General features: G+C 37.0%; 1 protein-coding gene across 1 annotated transcript; it reads left to right on the forward strand.

Annotated features, from left to right (window-relative positions):
- Nucleotides 1-13059: 13059 nt before the first annotated feature.
- On the forward strand, nucleotides 13060-14089 carry LOC118581758 (olfactory receptor 51T1). The gene has a single exon (XM_036184219.1). The coding sequence runs from the start codon at nucleotides 13082-13084 to the stop codon at nucleotides 14087-14089; it is 1008 nt and encodes a 335-aa protein (XP_036040112.1). The 5' UTR covers nucleotides 13060-13081.
- Nucleotides 14090-17834: the final 3745 nt, after the last annotated feature.

The following is a 17834-nucleotide window of genomic DNA, read 5'->3' on the forward strand; positions in this document are numbered from 1 at the left end:
TACTTACCAGTTTGATAAACAGTTCTGTAAAAACTCAGATATGACTATGAAAATAAAATGTTTATTTTTTAAAGTTTTCTGTTTGAGTTGAATTGTGAAAAGTCATATTTTTCTGCTCAGAAAATAGACACTTAATTTTGCTGTGCCAAATTGTCCTTTTCTTAATACAGGACGCATGACTTATATATACATAAGCTGTATTTCTCTGTAAACATTTACTTAAGATTTATTATATACTATATGAAAGCAGGGAATATTACTAACTCTATTTTGGAAACAACTTCATTGGTCAAAAATAAGACAAGATTTTGTGTCTTTTAAGGTATAGTTAATGTAATTTATTTTATTTAACATTAGAATTTAATGTATTTCTGTTAGAGGTTGCCTGAATGAATATAGTAGATGAGAAAAAACTGTATTTATTATATAATAAAAGAAAAGGAACAACACTCTATTAAAACAATTTTAAGACAGAAAAATGGCCAGATTTTATTATTAAGAACATAAATGTAAATCAAAGTACGGTTCTATTGTACAACTTGGGATCAAACACTTTTGGGTGACTTTAGCTGTTCCAGATGGGAGCTGAATGACACTAGGTGTTACATTATTTTTCTTTAGACATAGTTTTAAGTTTTGAAAATGGAAACACTTCTTGGTATCTACAATGATTATGAACTAAATTAAAAAACAAATTAAAAAAAGCCATTATGAGAGCTATTTTTGAGCTATAAAGTACTATCTAAAAAGTAGGAATTGTTAAAGACTGTTGAACACCAAGGAAGATAAGAACCTTCATTTATAGACTACTAAGTAACAGACACAGTGTTAGATAATTTTACATGTTAGCTCATCTGAGAATCATGGCATGTCTATCAAGGAGAGAGTTAGGCATTAATTCCAAGAAAAAAAAAAGCCACAGAATGATTGATTTTGTAGGCCAAGACCCAGCTATACAGACTTTCTTAAGAATATTGAGTGTCATTGTTGACAGAGTTCATTTGAAGGTGAGTTGTGATGTATATTTTCAATATTTTGAATATGTATATTTTGTTATATATATATATATATATATAGAATATTTTGAATAAAGATTGCATTGCACATGTTGAATAATAAGCATGTTCAGGATTGTTCTGAGTGAAGAGTGTTTGAAAGGTTGTAAACTTGGAATGAAAAGGAAGAAGTTATTAAAAGAAGCTTGATTATCACAGACAAGGTGTCTAGTTTCTTGGTTTCTTTATATATTTTGGTATTAGTTCTCTATAGATTATGGAGTTGCTGAACATCTTTTCCCATTCTCTAGACTGCTGCTCTGTCCAAATGATTATGTCCTTTGCTTTGCAGAAGCTTCTCAGTTTCCTTAGGTCCCATTTATTATCTGTTGATTTTAGTGCTGTGCTAACTGTTCTGTTCAGAAAGTCTGTGGTATCAATGAGTTCAAGAATATTCCCCATTTTCTCTTCTATCAGATTCAGTGTATCTGGTTTATGTTGATGTATCTGATCCATTTGGAGATGAGTTTTTGTGCAGAGTGTTAAGTATGGCTCTATTTGCATTCTTCTACATGCAGTGATCCAGTTTGACCAACACCATTTGTTGAAGATGATATTTTCTCTAGTGTTTATTTATGGCTTCTTTATAAAAAATCAGGTGTCCATAGGTATGTGGACCTATGTCTAGGTCTTCAACTCAATTCCGTCAATCAAAATGTCTGTTTTTGTGCCAATATCATGCTGATTTTATTATTATAGCATTGGAGTATAACTTGACATTGGGAAAGCTGAAACTGCCAGCAATTCTTTTACTGTTTGAGATTGTTTTAGCTATCTGTACTCTTTGTTTTTCCATATGAAGCTGAAAATTGACCTTTCAAGATCTATGAAGAACTGTATTGAAATTCTGATGCTTATTGTATTGAATGTATAGATTGCTTTTGGTAGGATGGCTAATCCATGAGCACGGAAGATCTTTCTATCTTCTGATATCTTCTTCAACTTTCTTCAAAGATACGAAGTTTTTTTTTTTATCATGTAATTCATAAATATCTCACTTGGTCAGTTAGAGTTTCCCCCAAGATATTTTATAATATTTGAGGCTCTTGTGAAAGGTGTTGTTGTCTCCTTGATTTCTTTTTCAGTCCATTTATCATTATATATAGGAAGTCTACAGATTTCTATGAGTTAATTTTGTATTCAGCTACTTTGCTGAAAGTGTTTTTCAACTCTAAGAGTTCTGTAGTGGAATTTTAGGGTTACATATGTATATTACCATAACATCTGAAAATAAATATATTTTCACTTTCTTCTTTCCAATTTATATACTCTTGATCTCCTTCAACTGTCTTAATACTCTAGCTAAGACTTCAAGTACTATATTGAATTAGTATGGAGAGAATAGACAACCTTGTCTTGTTCCTGATTTTAGTGGAATTGCTTTGAGTTTAACTCTATTTAGTTTGAGATTTCTATGGGCTTTCTCTAAGGTATGTCCCTTTTATCTTTAATATCTCCAGGACTTTTATCATAAAGAGGTGTGGGATTTTTGTCAAGGGTCTTTTCTGGTCTAATGAAATGATCATGTGGTTTCTTCTTTAAGTTTGTTTATATGTTGGATTACATTTATTGATTTATGTGTGTTGAATCATCCCTGCATTTCTGGGATAAAGCCTACTTGTCCATGATAGAAGACCTTTTTGATGTATTCTTGGATTCAGTTTGCAAGTGTGTCTTTGAGAATTTTTGCATCTATGTTCATAAGGGAAATTGGTCTATAACACCAATTATTTGTCCTAGCTGTTTTTGATTGTGTTTTTATGCTAGTGTCTAAGCATTTGGCAATTGGAAAATGTAATTCAAGGTGCTATGGGATATCCTTCTGTATGCTATGATTATGTGTTGCTCTCATTGTTTGAATATAAAAGCCATTTGGCCAATGATGAGGCAGAATAAGATTAGGCAGTATAATCAAACTGAAGATTGAGATGAAGATGGGCAGAGTTAGGGAAGATGCCAGGCAGCTGCCAAGGAAGCAAGACATGTAGAAAATGAACTAACAAGCCACAAACACATGGCAAAGCACATATAAGAAATATGGGTTACTTTAAATGTAAGAGATAGATAGTAACAAGCCAAGCCAATGGCCAGACATTTAGAACTAATATAAGCCTCTGAGTGGTAATTTGGGAAGCAACACTTGGGTATAATAGGGTGTTTGGGACAGAAGGCTCTATCTTCTGGTTACATCTAGGTGCTGATATCTGGTCTTGCTTTTGTTGGGTGAGTGTTTTGTTCTTTGATTTCAGTTTCCTCTCTGGTTCTCAAGAGTATTAGGTGTGTGTTGCCTGATAGGAAATTCTTCTGGGATCTTGATTGGTGTGGCCATTGGAGATTCTAGGTAAAATGTTTTCTGGGTTTGGCAGCTTAGGAACAGAGTTTCTGAACTTAGGAATGGACATCATCTGGTGCTGTGCCCAGCATGTTTACAGTAGGGAGCAAAGCAAGGTGTTACACCAGGATCTACTTATTGCCCTGGTTATGGAGCAGAGAGTAAGGAGAAACCAGAGTAGAAGGTCTTCTATAGAGCTCAGGATGAGACTGTGATATTGGACTTTGAGGAAGGGAAGGAGAGATGAAAATCTGCAGTTTGCCTATCTACTTCCCTTGCTAAAGTAGCCTGTGGGTTCCCAGGGAATGTCTTCAGGAGTTGGGGACTTGGATAAAGCAAGTAGGAGGAGGACAGAGGGTAGGAGAGGGTGCCCTGCAGGGTCCACTGGAGATGGGAGTAGGGGAAGAAGGTGGCCACAGTTGGCTGTCTGCTGCAGAAGTAGGGATGGAAATGGGGGATTGGATTTGAAGGAGCTGAGGAAGCAACTATTGTTAGCTTACCTGTTTCACTTGTCAGAGTCAGGAATCTGTATTGATTACAAAAAAGAATTTTCTCTGGTGAGAATTGGGTGATATACTCACTAGACTATGGATATAAACACAAGAATTTAGGTGACACTTAGCACTATGTCCATTAATCAGAATAATAGTACTAGGTTCTCCCTTGGGGCCTATGATCAAATAGCCTTAGGTGTCTTTTTAATTTTAGTTTTATTTTTTTTTTTTTGTGTACCAGATAAAGGTTCTGTCTTGTGGAATTGGTTTTAAATTCAACAAGATTGGTTATTCCCAACCCTCATGCCACTGTGGTACTAGTGGACATATCTTGTCAGCCCAGTCATTTTTTTTTTTAATGAAGAAAAATTTTTATTCATTTTACATGCCAAAGACTCCCCTTTCCCCCTTCTGCCCCTCCAGCCTCCCCCTCCCAACCCACCTCCTCTTCCCTCCAAGAAGGTAAGGCCTCCCATGGGGAGGTACATTCAATAGAGGCAGGTCCAAGCACCTCCTCCTGCCTCAAGACTGTGTGAGGTGTCCCATCATAGAAGTGGGCTCCAAAAGGCCTGCTCATGCACCAGGGATGGATTCTGATCCTACTGCCAGGGGCCCCTTAAGCAGATCAAGTCACACATCTGTCTTGCTATGCATAAGGCTTAGTCCAGTCCCTTGGAGGCTCCACAGGTGTTGGTCTAAATTTCATGAGTTCCCACTAGTTTGGTTTGGTTGTCTCTCTAGGTTTCCCCATCATGATCTTGATGCCCCTTGCTCATAGAATCCCTCTTCTCTCTCTTCGACTGGACTCCTGGAGATCATGCTGGTGTTTGGCTGTGGATCTCTGCATCTGCTTCCATCAGTTACTGGAGAAAGGCTCTATGATGACAGTTAGGGTGTTCACCAATCTGATTACTGGGGTAAGCCAGTTCAGGCACCCTCTCCACTATTGCTAGTAGTCTAAGCTGCAGCCAAGTCATTTTTGTAGGTCACAGAATTTGCAGTTAAATAAGATTGTTGATGTTTTTCTTGCCTGGTGATGTGCATAGAAAACCACTCAATATGGATGAAGTTTCAAGGTAAGCAGCAGATTGGTCTCTCCATGTCCAATGGCCCAAGTATGTGATTTATTCAGCAATATAGACTTACTGTCAAGTTCTGAAGAGCAACCAAGAGCAATGTTACTGGCTTGTAATGTTTGGGTGGTCTATGAGATTCCACTGACTAATTGCAAAATATGTAACCCATACCTGGCCCTAGATTTTAATACACTATAGTGTCTGGGAAAAGCATTACTCCCCCATGACAGGATAAGGATAACTCTATTTAAATCCATATGTGTATGTGTGTGTGTGTGTGTGTGTGTGTGTGTGTGTGTGTGTGTGTGTATTGAAGGAATCTTCTATAGTAGTAGATTTTCATATGGCCTTTTTGAAGGTCTTTAGTGTTAGTTTTCCTTACCAGGACTATATCTTACTCTATCCTTCTATCCCCTATTAAAATTAACCCTGCCTCTCACATTATTACCCTTCTTCCTCTTTATACCACTTACTGTCTATCTACTTTACCTTGAAATCCCTCCATAGTTCCTTACTAGTTTCTTGCACTTGTCTGATATGTCTATTGCATTAACAACTGAGAGTTGCAATACAATGTAGATTAGTTTTCTCTAAGACATCTTATTTTAAATTATAAGAAAATGTATTTTGATCATTGTTTCTTGGGTTTCCTAAGAAAACATTCCTCTTGTGTTTCAGCCACCTCAAGATTCTGAACCAAAATATTTTATTTCTTTGTATGAAGACTAAAGGAGACTGACTGCCATAAACATGAATGGTAAAGTATTGGTGAAATTATTAAGGCCACTCCACATAGTTAAAAGGGAGGTTTATTTTGTGGGGTAACTTACAAATGAAGGGGTAGGTTGCAGGGTCTGGCAAAGGTATAGGGTAGTCCTGCGGTGTTCTCTGGAGAACTCTGCTCGGTCCACTTCCAGCGTCTGGCGTCCCGGAACCAAGAGAGCCACCTCCTCCTGCTCCTCGGTCTTCCCCTCCCTCCTCTGCCCCACCTTGTGGGCATGATCATTACTGAAGCCTCAATGGAGGTTGGAACTTCCAGGCCAATGCTGGGATGGCTATCTACTACATCTCCCCCTTTTGTCTAAATAAGGAAGTTCTAACCTAATACAAGACTATACACAAAGAGATGGTTATCAAATATTGTCCAGGAGTAATGAGGGATAATGACTTAGATAAGTTGGAATTACAATAAGTGCAAACAATGTCAAGCAAAAAACACATATTAAAATCCAGGGAAGTCTAGGGCATGGGTAGGTGGCATGTTACAAAGATCATTCCAAAAGGTATCCTATCCTAAAGAACTTGAGTCTAATACATAATATATTCTATCTAAGATATTATATATGTATATATACTAAGTTGTAACTATAACTGCTAATCTCCAACCTCATCAAAGACCTGAGAAGGAATGTAATAATACCTGAGAAATGGGAGAAGGATGCAAGCAACTTTCGGGAGTCTTGCAAGAGTAGACAGAGACAGCTAGCAGCCTGGACAGTCACCCAACGTTTCTCAGTATCGTTGGTGCATTCAAATTGGCTACAGGCCTAGAGTATCTGACAGACCATTTCAGAAGCAGGAATTCTGAAAGACCATCTTACCCTGTCTTGGCAAAGTATGGTGGTCGCTTTCATTGTGTCCCGCTTGTCCAGAAAGGACAGCATTTGTACTGTCAGCAGTTGAGGCAAGGGCAGTTCTTTGCCCAGTAGGCTATTTTGTGCCAAGAAGACAAACTTCCAAATGGAAATGTCTTAGAAGCCCAACATTCTCTCGGGATCAAATTGGTGCTGCCAGGAGCAATTGTGTCTTACGTCAACAGAATTCTAAATTATTTAAATGCCATATTCTCTAGGTCCATGAAGTGTTTGAAGATTACCTGTCCATCTGACCTATGTATTTATAAATCTGGATAACCTAACTAACATAATTATAGAGGTGACAAGCATAGGTGACAATAACTCTGTAAGTTCCATCTATTTACCAGTGAATTTTGTGATTTCATTTTTTTAATGGCTGAGTAATACTCCATTTGTATAAATATATCACTTTTTATTTATCTATTCATCTCTTGAGGGGCATCTGGGTTGTTTCCAATTTCAGGGTATTATGAATAGAACTATAATGAACATAGTTGAGCAAATGTCTCTGTGGTAGGATGAAGTTTCCTTTGGGTATATGTCTAAGAGTGGTATAGCTGGGTATTGAGGTAGATTGAGTTCTATTTTCCCAAGGAACTGCCACTTTGATTTCCATAGGAGCTGTACAAGTTTGCACTTCCTTCAACAATGGACAATTGTTTCCCTTACTTCACATCATTGGCAGCATGAGATGTCAATTGTTTTACTGATCTTAGCCATTCTGACAGGTGTAAGATGAAATCTCAAAGTAGTTTTTTTAAATTTAATTTAATTTTACATATCAGTCATGGGTTCCTGTGTCCTCCCCCCTCCAGCCCCTGACCCCGCCTTTCCCCCCAGTCTCTCCCCCGCATTCCCATCTCCTCAAGGGCAAGGACTCCCTGGGAATTCAGCTCAACCTGGTATTCAGTCCAGGCTGGTCCAGGTAGTTTTGATTTTCATTTCCTTGATAACTAAGGATCTTGATCATCACTTTAAGTGTTTCTCAGTCATTTGAGTTTCTTCTTTTGAGGATTCTGCTAAGACTTGAACCACACTTTTTAATTTGGTTATTTTTTATATCTATTTATCTATAAAGAACTACTTCTTGAGTTCTTTACAAATTATGGACATTAGCTTTCTATTGGATGTGTAGTTGGTAAAAATAGTTTTCCATTCTGTAGGCTGCCACTTTGAACAAATGATAGTGTCCTTTGCCTTGTAGAAGCTTTTCTGCTTCATGAGGTCCCATTTATTAATTGTTGATCTTAGTGCCTGTAGCATGAATCTTAAGTGTTCTTATTAATGAAACTCAAACCTGAGGCCATTTATTGGGGTGATTGCTAGAAGATCAGAGACACAGAACAAGCCACAGCTATCTCACCTTGCTAGTTCCTCAGGTGATCCTTTTTCCTCAGGCTGGAAGCTTCTGAGTCCTCCTCCACATGAATCTCAGCTTAACTGTGGTGCTCCAAAGCCTGAACGCTTATCCAGTCAAAATGCTTAACTAACTACATGCTTACCTCCTTTAGTTCCTGGTCCTCACGCCTTATATACCTTTCTCTTTCTGCCCCCACTCTCTGGGATTAAAGGTTGGGTTTCTGGGATTAAAGGCGTGGGTCACCATGCTTAGCTGTTTCTAAAGTGGCCTTAAACTCAGAGATCCGGCTAGCTCTGCCTCCCAAGTGCTGGGATTAAAGGTGTGCACCACCACCGCCCAACTTCTGTTATGGCTTACTCTTCCCATTTTCTAGCCACCATTTTTGGCTTTGCTCTAGTGGCCGTCTGTTCTCTGACCCCACATATGTTTATTTCGGGGAACACACAATATTTCAGGGAACACAATACCCATCACAATCTTAGTGTCTGTGCTAACAGTGTTTAGTTCAGAAAGTCTCTTCCTGTGTCAATGAATTCAAGGCTATTCCCCACTTTCTCTTTTATCAGGTTCAGTGTATCTGGTTTTATGTTGAGGTCTTTGATTCATTTGGAGTTGAGTTCTGTGAAAGGTGATAAGAATGGACCTATTTTCATTCCTTTATGTGCAGCCATCCAGTTTTATCAATACCATTTGTTGAAGATACTGTCTTTTTTCTAGTGTGTGTTTTTGGCTTCTTTATAAAAAAATCAGGTTTTCATATTCATGTGCATTTATTTCTGGGTCTTCAAATCAAGTCCATCAATAGATGTGTCTGTTTCTATGTCAATGCTATGATCTTTTTATTACTATAGCTCCTTAGTGCAAGTTGGTGATGGTAATAGTGTCATCAGGTCTTTTATTCAGGATTGTTTTGCTATCCTGTATTTTTCTGTGTTTCTAGATGAAGTTGAGAATTGTCTTTTTAAGATATGTGAAGAATTGTTTTGGACTTTTGATGGGAATTGCGTTGAATTTATAGATTGTTTTAGGTAGAAATAATTTTATTAGGTTAATCCTACTGATTCATGGGCATGGGAGGTCTTCCCATCTTCTGATATTCTCTTTAATTACTTTCTTCAAAGGCTTGAATTTTTGTTTTATCATGCAAGTCTTTCATTTGTTTGGTTAGAGTTACCCCAAAATATTTTATATTATTTGAGGCTATTGTGAAAGGCATTGTTTCCCTGATTTCATCAGGTCATTGGTAATTTGTATGTAAGAAGGCTGCTACTTTATTAAGACAGATTTTTTTTTATATTTCCTATCTTTTCTAGACTCAATATTTTAAATTTTCTTTGAAACCTTAGTATCTGTGGGAAATAATGTATTTGCATAAAATAGAAACTTTTCTTAATATGTAATACACGAAATTATTACTTATTATGATAAGCCCTTTTATTATGTATTTATCATGCAAGAGACTATGAAAACATGGCTATGAAAATGTTTAAAAGAGGCCAAATCCAGGGAAAATCAGCTATTATAAAGATTATTAATTTAGTATAAGCTATAGAAACTGAATCCTAGCCAAGATAAGGTTTAAATTAAACACGCTCTTGCAGCTGGAATCAGGAGGTCTATAGGATGGGTTGAGAATGAAATGATGTGGATAAAGCAGTTTACTGAAGAGGGTGCCTTCCTGTAGCTGAATTTCTAAATGGTCTTATTAAATAAAAAAACACAGAAACAAATATAGGGGTGAAAGCCTTAGAGGTCAGGGAAACAGGGAAAGCCACCAGCCAACCTTACCTCACCAACTCTGCAGCTTCCAAATGCGAGTTGCTTCCTGTCTCCCCACATACTTATTGCCTTCTGTTCTGTCCTCTCGTTGGCCCATCTTAGCCCAGCTACCTCACTTCCTCTTTCTACACAGATTTGTCACTTTCTGTCTGTCTGTACAGACCTCCAGGCCTCTATGGTTGGTACTAGGGTTAAAGGTGTGTGTCACCAAGTTTGGCTTTGTTCCCTGGTGTGGCCTTGAACACACAGAGATCCTGCTTGCTAAGTGATAGGATTAAGGGCATGTGCTGCCTGACTTCTTGTTTACTTAAAATAGCTGGCTCCCCCCATCTCCAGGCAAGCTTTATTAATTAAAGCACAAATAAAATATCACCACATTTCAGCACAAATAAAATATCACCAAACTGTAGCTAATTGAGTAAGTTCCAGAACTTTACAATAAGACATACACTTAAATTCCAGCTCTGTAATGTGCTAGCTCTTAGATAAAGATACTCAAACACTCTTTGGTCTTTATTTCCCTCAGCTGTGACAAAATGAAGACTACCACTAAATTCACTGGGTTGATTACAAATGCATATAACAATATATTTAAAAAGTATAGTGTAGTTTCTGTACTCATTAAATATTAAGTTGCTTATACTTAGAAGCTAAATAGAAAGCAAGCATGACTCAACTGTTATAGCTTCTCAGGAAGGGCTCCTGTATAAGAGGAAGGACAAGGGAATTGTTGATGAGATATTAGAACTTGTCAGACAAAAGGTATATTAGCATCATAGAAGAGAGCGATTACCTTTTCTACCCTGTCCTAATTAATCTCTGACATTTAGGGAGCTTCTTTGGCTGATAATCTGTAGCCCAGGGCTAGGGGAAGAGAAATGGATGTAGTTATCTGACACAAGCAGGCTGTTTCTGTGCACACCTATTACAAGCAGCCTCCAGGGCCAGGCCTTTGCTCCCAGCTTTGATGGATGGGGTTTGTTTGAGCCTGAAAGCAGTGTGTTAAGTTATGTCTGAGCTGCTTTGAGAGAACATTTCATATTGATCTCATCACTTTTGTTTTTATCTAGTGTACTTCAGTAATCAAGATTACTGTTGTCTGGTGACTCTGAGAGACTCACTATATAGTCCCCTCCTTGGGAACTGGTTTAGCTCTGTTATGTGAAGAGGCTCAAGAGATGTGATCAGGTAAGTGGAGTGTGTATATGGGAAAGGATTGAAGGGAGGAAATTAAAGTGTTAGAGACGGGAAGAGAAAGATCAAAGAAAACTCAAGAAAATCTTAGAAGATGGATAATGTGGTTGAAGAAATAGACAGACATGTTAGATAATCATAGTAATTGAGATGAAGAGACAAGGGATGGGGAGAAAATAAGAGAAAGATAAAAGAAGCTAGAAACTCTTTATTGTGACCATCATAATTATTCTGCAATCGATATTATTAACCAAAGCTTTCTGTCATTCCAGACTGTGTATCACTAGCTAGCACTGAGATATGTAAGACACATATGCTGAACCATCAAGAAACTAACATTCCTGATTGAAAGGATGGCACTTGCTTATACCAATTTTCAGTATCATTTCTGCCTTATAATTAAAAATCTAATTCAATGTCCAAACATTGTGGTCCCAATATTTATTAGCAAAGGAAAATTTTCAGTTTAGCATGTTCTGGAGTTGTCAATGTATGTTATGGATCGTAAAAAAAAAAAATTAGAATATTGACAAATGGAAACCAAAGAGGCTGGACTCTGCTGCTGTTGGTGCTGAAGGCAGTGATATAAGCCTTTGAATTACTAAAGAATAGAGTAGAGTGGGTCTTACCTGAGTCATTGTTTCTTGTCTCTTGTGTAAGCCAATGCTACCTTCAGTATGGCTGGTCCGATACAGACTTGTGCCTGCAATTAAAAAGCACTAATCTTTTTCTCCTAGTTAGTTGGACATGTAGGAAAAATAAAAATTATTCTAGAATAATGTTCAGAAGTCATGACAAGACTCTTTAAAACAGTATACCTGCAGTAAGCGGATTCAAAGTCACATGATGGATCTCAAAGGGAAGGCATAAAAACAACAGTGCAAAAGTGTGATAAGGAGGAAAGAATAGAAACTAGGTGGTTTAATGGAGCTGGGGAGCCACATAGAAAAACAAAAACAGAGCAGTGAGGGCATCTTACAAATATGTGAGATGGGAAAGGAAGGTTTATTGGAATTATTTCAATAGGAAATAAAATAAAGAATAGATACTAAAAATAGACTAGGAGAGTATGAGGAGAGGGTGATCCATGAATTAGCTACAAGGATCATCTGGACAGCAACATCTCAAATTGTATGTTAACAGCAGAATCATGTTGTGAGTATCACAAGTGCCTCTCTAATACTCTAGTTCTCTCTCTAGAAAAACTCCTTGACCTTTTTGGAGGAGGGAATGAAAGGAGGGATGAGAGGGGATCTGTGGTTGGTATGTAAAATGAATAAAAACATTTCCTAATAAAAGCAATGTTATTATAGCAGCACCTCAAACAACAACAACAACAACAACAACAACAACAGCAACAACTCAGAGATAGCTTAGTGACTCAGCACAAAGTTCTATCAGGTTACAAATATGGCTATTATTATTTCATAGTCTATATTTATATGAAAGATATCTAAAAGACCTTATTTCAAGACAGAACTAATCTTGAAAATAAGATGAGAATGAACCTAAGATAATTTATAAAGGGGAAAGGCTCAGTCCATGATACTTGACTTGGTTGCTTATGCCTGTAGTAAGGCAGTACACTATGGTAGAAGCCCAAGGTGAAGAAAAATGGCTCATTTGATGGCAATTATGGGACAGAGAAGAGGAAAAGGCAGGGATCAAAACACATCCCTCCATGGTACATCCTCAGCAACTAATTTCCTTCGAGTAGATCTCATTGCTTCAGTTTTCCTTAACTTCTTTATATCTTATTAATCTAAATGGATTAATACATCTATGATTTTAGAGATTTTATGATTCAATCACTTTTCAAAAGTTCAACTATAAACAGTGTGTACTTGGGACCAGAGTTCAACACAAGAGCTTTTGAAGATATTTGGAGTCTAAAATGCAAGTGACAGTAATAGCTAAGAGAGGAAGCAGAAGCAAGAAAATGGGGCTAGGCTCTAGCAAGAATGGTCTAAGGTGCTGTAGAAATTAGATCAGAGGTTTTAATCCCTTCATGTTATGGAGGCTGGAGAGTTCCAAATACAGAACACAGTTGTGTGATTTGAGAAAGATGTATAAAAGCGTAGGGACTTGCAAGAAGGATCTCATGACACACATTCGTATTACTTCTTTTCCCCCAGAGTTTGTCTTCAACTCACGATGCTGATCTTCAATAACACCACATCCTCCTCTTCCAGCTTTTTTCTTACTGCCTTTCCTGGACTGGAACTTGCTCATGTCTGGATCTCCATTCCTGTTTGTGGTCTCTACACTGTTGCACTCTTGGGAAACAGTATTATCTTGTTGGCTATTATCATTGAACGGAGTCTCCACAAGCCTATGTACTATTTTCTTTCCATGCTCTCTGTTGTTGATCTAGGTCTGACCATCACAACCCTTCCCACTGTCCTTGGTGTTCTTTGGTTTCATGCCCGGGAGATCAGCATTAGAACTTGCCTCATTCAAATGTTCTTTGTGCATTGCTTCTCGTTCCTGGAGTCTTCAGTGTTGGTGGCTATGGCCTTTGATCGCTACATGGCCATCTGTAGCCCTCTGAAGTATGTTACTTTCCTCACAGACATGATGAGCTTTGTGATTGGACTGATCATCTGTATAAGACAAGTGGTTTTCATATTTCCCTCAGTTATGGCCGTGAACAGTGTGTCTTTCCAGGGAGGCCAAGAACTTTCCCACCCATTTTGTTTCCATCCAGATGTGATCAAATTCACATACACCAGCCCCTGGATCAGCAGTTTTTGGGGAATGTTTCTTCAGCTCTACCTGAATGGCACTGACTTATTGTTCATTCTTTTCTCCTACATCTTGATCCTTCGTACTGTTCTGAGCATTGTGGCCCCCAAAAAACAACAAAAAGCTCTCAGCACATGTGTCTGTCATATCTGTGCTGTGACCATTTTCTATGTGCCAATGATCACACTGTCTGTGACACACCGTCTCTTTAGTTCTACCCCCAGGGTGATCTGTAGTATTTTGGCCAATATGTATCTTCTCTTGCCTCCTGTGCTGAATCCAATCATTTACAGCTTGAAGACCAAGGTTATTCGCCGGGCCATATACAGGCTGCTCCAATTCAAGGGTCCAAGGGACTACAGTGTGAGGAGCCTCAGAGGAAGGTGGGATAGAAGGAGACAGTTTTCTAGTACATGAGCTATGGTTAAAGGGGAAGATGATTTGTTAGTGTTATCTCCAAGCATGATTATTATTAAGGAAATTTCAACTTTATTACAGGAGAAAGACCACATGACCTTGAGTTTATGAGAGCTTTGAAAAAACACATTTAAAAGGCAATTTGTGAGCAAATGCATAAAATGGTGATATTTAAAGCACTTACATGGACTCTCATGTACAGAATGATACTTTCCTGGACAGTGAGGTGACGTCGTGAGTAGACACATCTGCTGTTAAGTCCGAAGACCTGGCTTTGATCCCCTGAACCCATCCTGGGGAGGAGAGAACTGATTTCCATAAATTGCCCTCTTACCTGGACCAACAGTACATATATGAACACACACATGTACACACACACACACACACACACACACACACACACACACACACCCATGACAAGACACCCTCAAAATCCTTCCAGTGGAATTACTATCTCTGTAATTACTATACTGTAAAGCATGAATATTTAGAGCAGAAACAAATGACAATGTTTATAGTTTTGTGTTCGACTAAGTAAATGCTTCTTTTCCCCCACTGAGGTTTATATTCCCCAGGGAGTGATGGGGTTCCTTTCTCCCTCTCCTGCTGGTGAAAGGAAAAGTTACTTGTTTGTGCAAAGACACAGACATAGACATGTGTAACTAAAAAGTCTAGAAAAGGCTTACATGCTGTTTTCAGTTCAAATCAGAGTCCTGTTTTCTTGCACGGTCACTCTTATATATCTTTTGTTAACCTCTTATATTTTCTTAACAAAGGTGATGCCTTTACAACTTAAATTGCTTATATATTTCCCATTAGTACAATGCAGCAAGTATTGTCTTCAATTGTCACTTCATGGCCTGGACATGTTATTCTCTAGCAACTGCAGGCTCTGCCTCAAGACATTAGCCTTTGTTTGAAAGTGGTTGCTGCCTTCTACCTAGCCAGCTGCTTCCATACTCTACTTCCCTAGACACAGCAGCATTATGCAGTGACTTCAGTGTTGCTTAATGAGTAATTTTAGTGGCTGGAGAGATGGCTTGGCAGTTAAGAGCACCAGCTGTTCTTCCAGAGGTCCTGAGTTCAATTCCCAGCAACCATATATATGATGGCTCATGACCATCCATAATGAGATCTAGTGCCCTCTTCTGGTCAGCAGGCAGGCATACAGGCAGAACACTGTATCCATAATAAATAAATAAATCTTAACCAAAAAAATGAGTAATTTTATGCTGTGTATAATCAGTAGTTTTGATGCAATTCTGACATCTTGAGACAACCTTAATTAAGGATATTTGTTTTGTAATGAAATAGCCTTGGGTATGGTGTTGATAGTACATCAGAATTTTTCTAAAAATTTCTTCCACTTCTAGAATTAGGAAACTTTATTTCCATCCAGAATAATTCATATCTGAACACAGTAAAGCAACAGATAGTCTGAGCTCAGCCACCTGCTTCTTTGGAGAGTAGGAAACACTAGTCCTAAACTCCTTTCCGTTCATTTCAGTTTTCTGAAAAACTCCACAGTTCTGCAGAGACATTGGTGGCGTAGTGATTCCACTTTGCTTAGGTCACTCTGTCTTTCAAATAACTATTATGAAGCAATATTCACATTACTTATGATTAAAGTTATTTGTATTAGTTCCTTTTAAGCAACACATTAAAGTGCTTTAGCTATTTTACCAGGTTCATGCTCCATCAGAATAAGCCATTTATTATTCATTTATGTGTACTTAAAGTCTCCACACTCAGTCAGTAAATTTAGTGGTTAATTTAATGTTATTTCCACCACCAGGCTGTAAGAACTTTGATATCAGGACTATACCTTTAGGAAATCTCTAACATTTAATTTAGTGAATATCACTTAGTTAATACTGTGTGGCATATATTTAATCATAATTTATGTTGCTAGTTACTACTTTAAATATTTCAGTAATTCTCTAAATAAGTTCTCACAAATATATGTTTGATAATACCACTCATTATACTTTTAGATCCTTAGAAACTGAAATCCTAATTTTAGAAGGAAATATAATTATTGAAAATTCAATGTAGTGTCTAAAGTTGTATGCTTTGGATTTATGGTTTCTGGGCTTAGTTAGATTCAAACACAAAATACTTTAGAAATATGGGTATTTGTAAAGATTTTTTTCAAATTAATTTTTAAAGCTTTAACAACTGTAGAACAGGAGTAGTAATGAATTCCTCTTTCACATGCTCACACTAAATACTGGAACTCACTGTGTAGACCAGGCTGGCCTCTAACACACAGAGATTCGCCTTCCTCTACCTCCGAGTACTGGGATTAAAGGCATGCACTGCTGCCGCCGTCACCACCACCACCTAGTTAAGTGTATGTTCATAATCTAAATAAAACTTCAAGTCATCTCAATATATTTTATTTTTTCATGACAAAATACCAAACCTACACTTATAATACTTAAATAGATTGCCATTTGTCTTTTTCAGTGTTATTTGACTAGTCAATCTATTTTGAATGATGTGATATTTCTCCATGTGTTAAGTTTTACAGGATTCATTGATATTGAATATTTTTGCTTGTTTTCTTTATTGATTTACTAATGAAAAATAGAAATTTTGGCTTTTTAATAAATGTCATTATCACAGAAACCCAGTTTCTATTTGTTATTATTGTTTATTCACTCATACACTTTTGTAACTTCAGTTTTAGAATTACTTGGGTAAATTCTAAAAGAATTAACACTGTAAGCTTGATGGGAAATGTATAGAATCTATAAGAAAGCTGAGAGGAAGACTTTGTTTAGAAACCTATTTACTCTTCCGGTGAAGAATAGTCTATCTGATAGGGATTTGAATTTCTGAACTCAAAAAAATTAAGAGAGGTATAAATATTCTTTTTTGATTCCTTGATTACAATATGACTTCTTTATGGTGTAATAGAACATGACTCATTTTTAGAAGCAAATTTATTGAGTTTAGGTTAACCTACCTACCTCTCAATTGTAACAATGTGGCAACGGCCATCAATTTGATTCTCACCATAATATATGAAGAATTATATATTCTTTGCATATGTGTCTCTTTTTCTCTGATTATAATTTTAGCCAACCATTGGAGATACAGTAGTATATAAGATTTGTCTAATTCTTTAATTGAAACAACATACAAATTAAAAAATTGAAGTTAAGTATTGTGACATAACTAGAGAATGTGTGGAGCCACTGAGAAACAATTGAGCATTGAATCTAGGAAGAGGCATACATGTTTTCCCCCAATTAAGCCAGGGGTGTCAGTCATGTTCAGATATCCAACAATAATAACTCCATTAAACTGCCCTGGGGCATAAAGCCAGGAGTATTTAACCATGAAAAAATAACTTTGTCAAATGATTCTTTGAAATAAAAATTATTTGCAAGTTCAGCTTAAGTAGCAAAACATTGAAATTTATTGACAATTTTATTCCAATTTATGTACATTTTTAAAGTATTGAATTATCATAAATATTACTTTTTAACTTTGTCTAGCAATAAATAATCACAAATAAAAGCAGAATAGGAAGCAAGAAAATAGTTTGAGAGATTCAGTCATTTCAGCTTTTTATTTTGTTAGAATATAGAACCATATATATATAGATATATATCCCACATTTATCCCATATACATATGATGTTCTGCTACAAACATATATTTCTGATCATTTGAAGATCATTTCTAGCTTGTTGGGTGTATTTGACTATATTATAATTTGAAATACATGATATTAA

This window comes from Onychomys torridus, chromosome 1, assembly GCF_903995425.1.
Source record: "Onychomys torridus chromosome 1, mOncTor1.1, whole genome shotgun sequence".
NCBI lineage: Eukaryota > Metazoa > Chordata > Mammalia > Rodentia > Cricetidae > Onychomys > Onychomys torridus.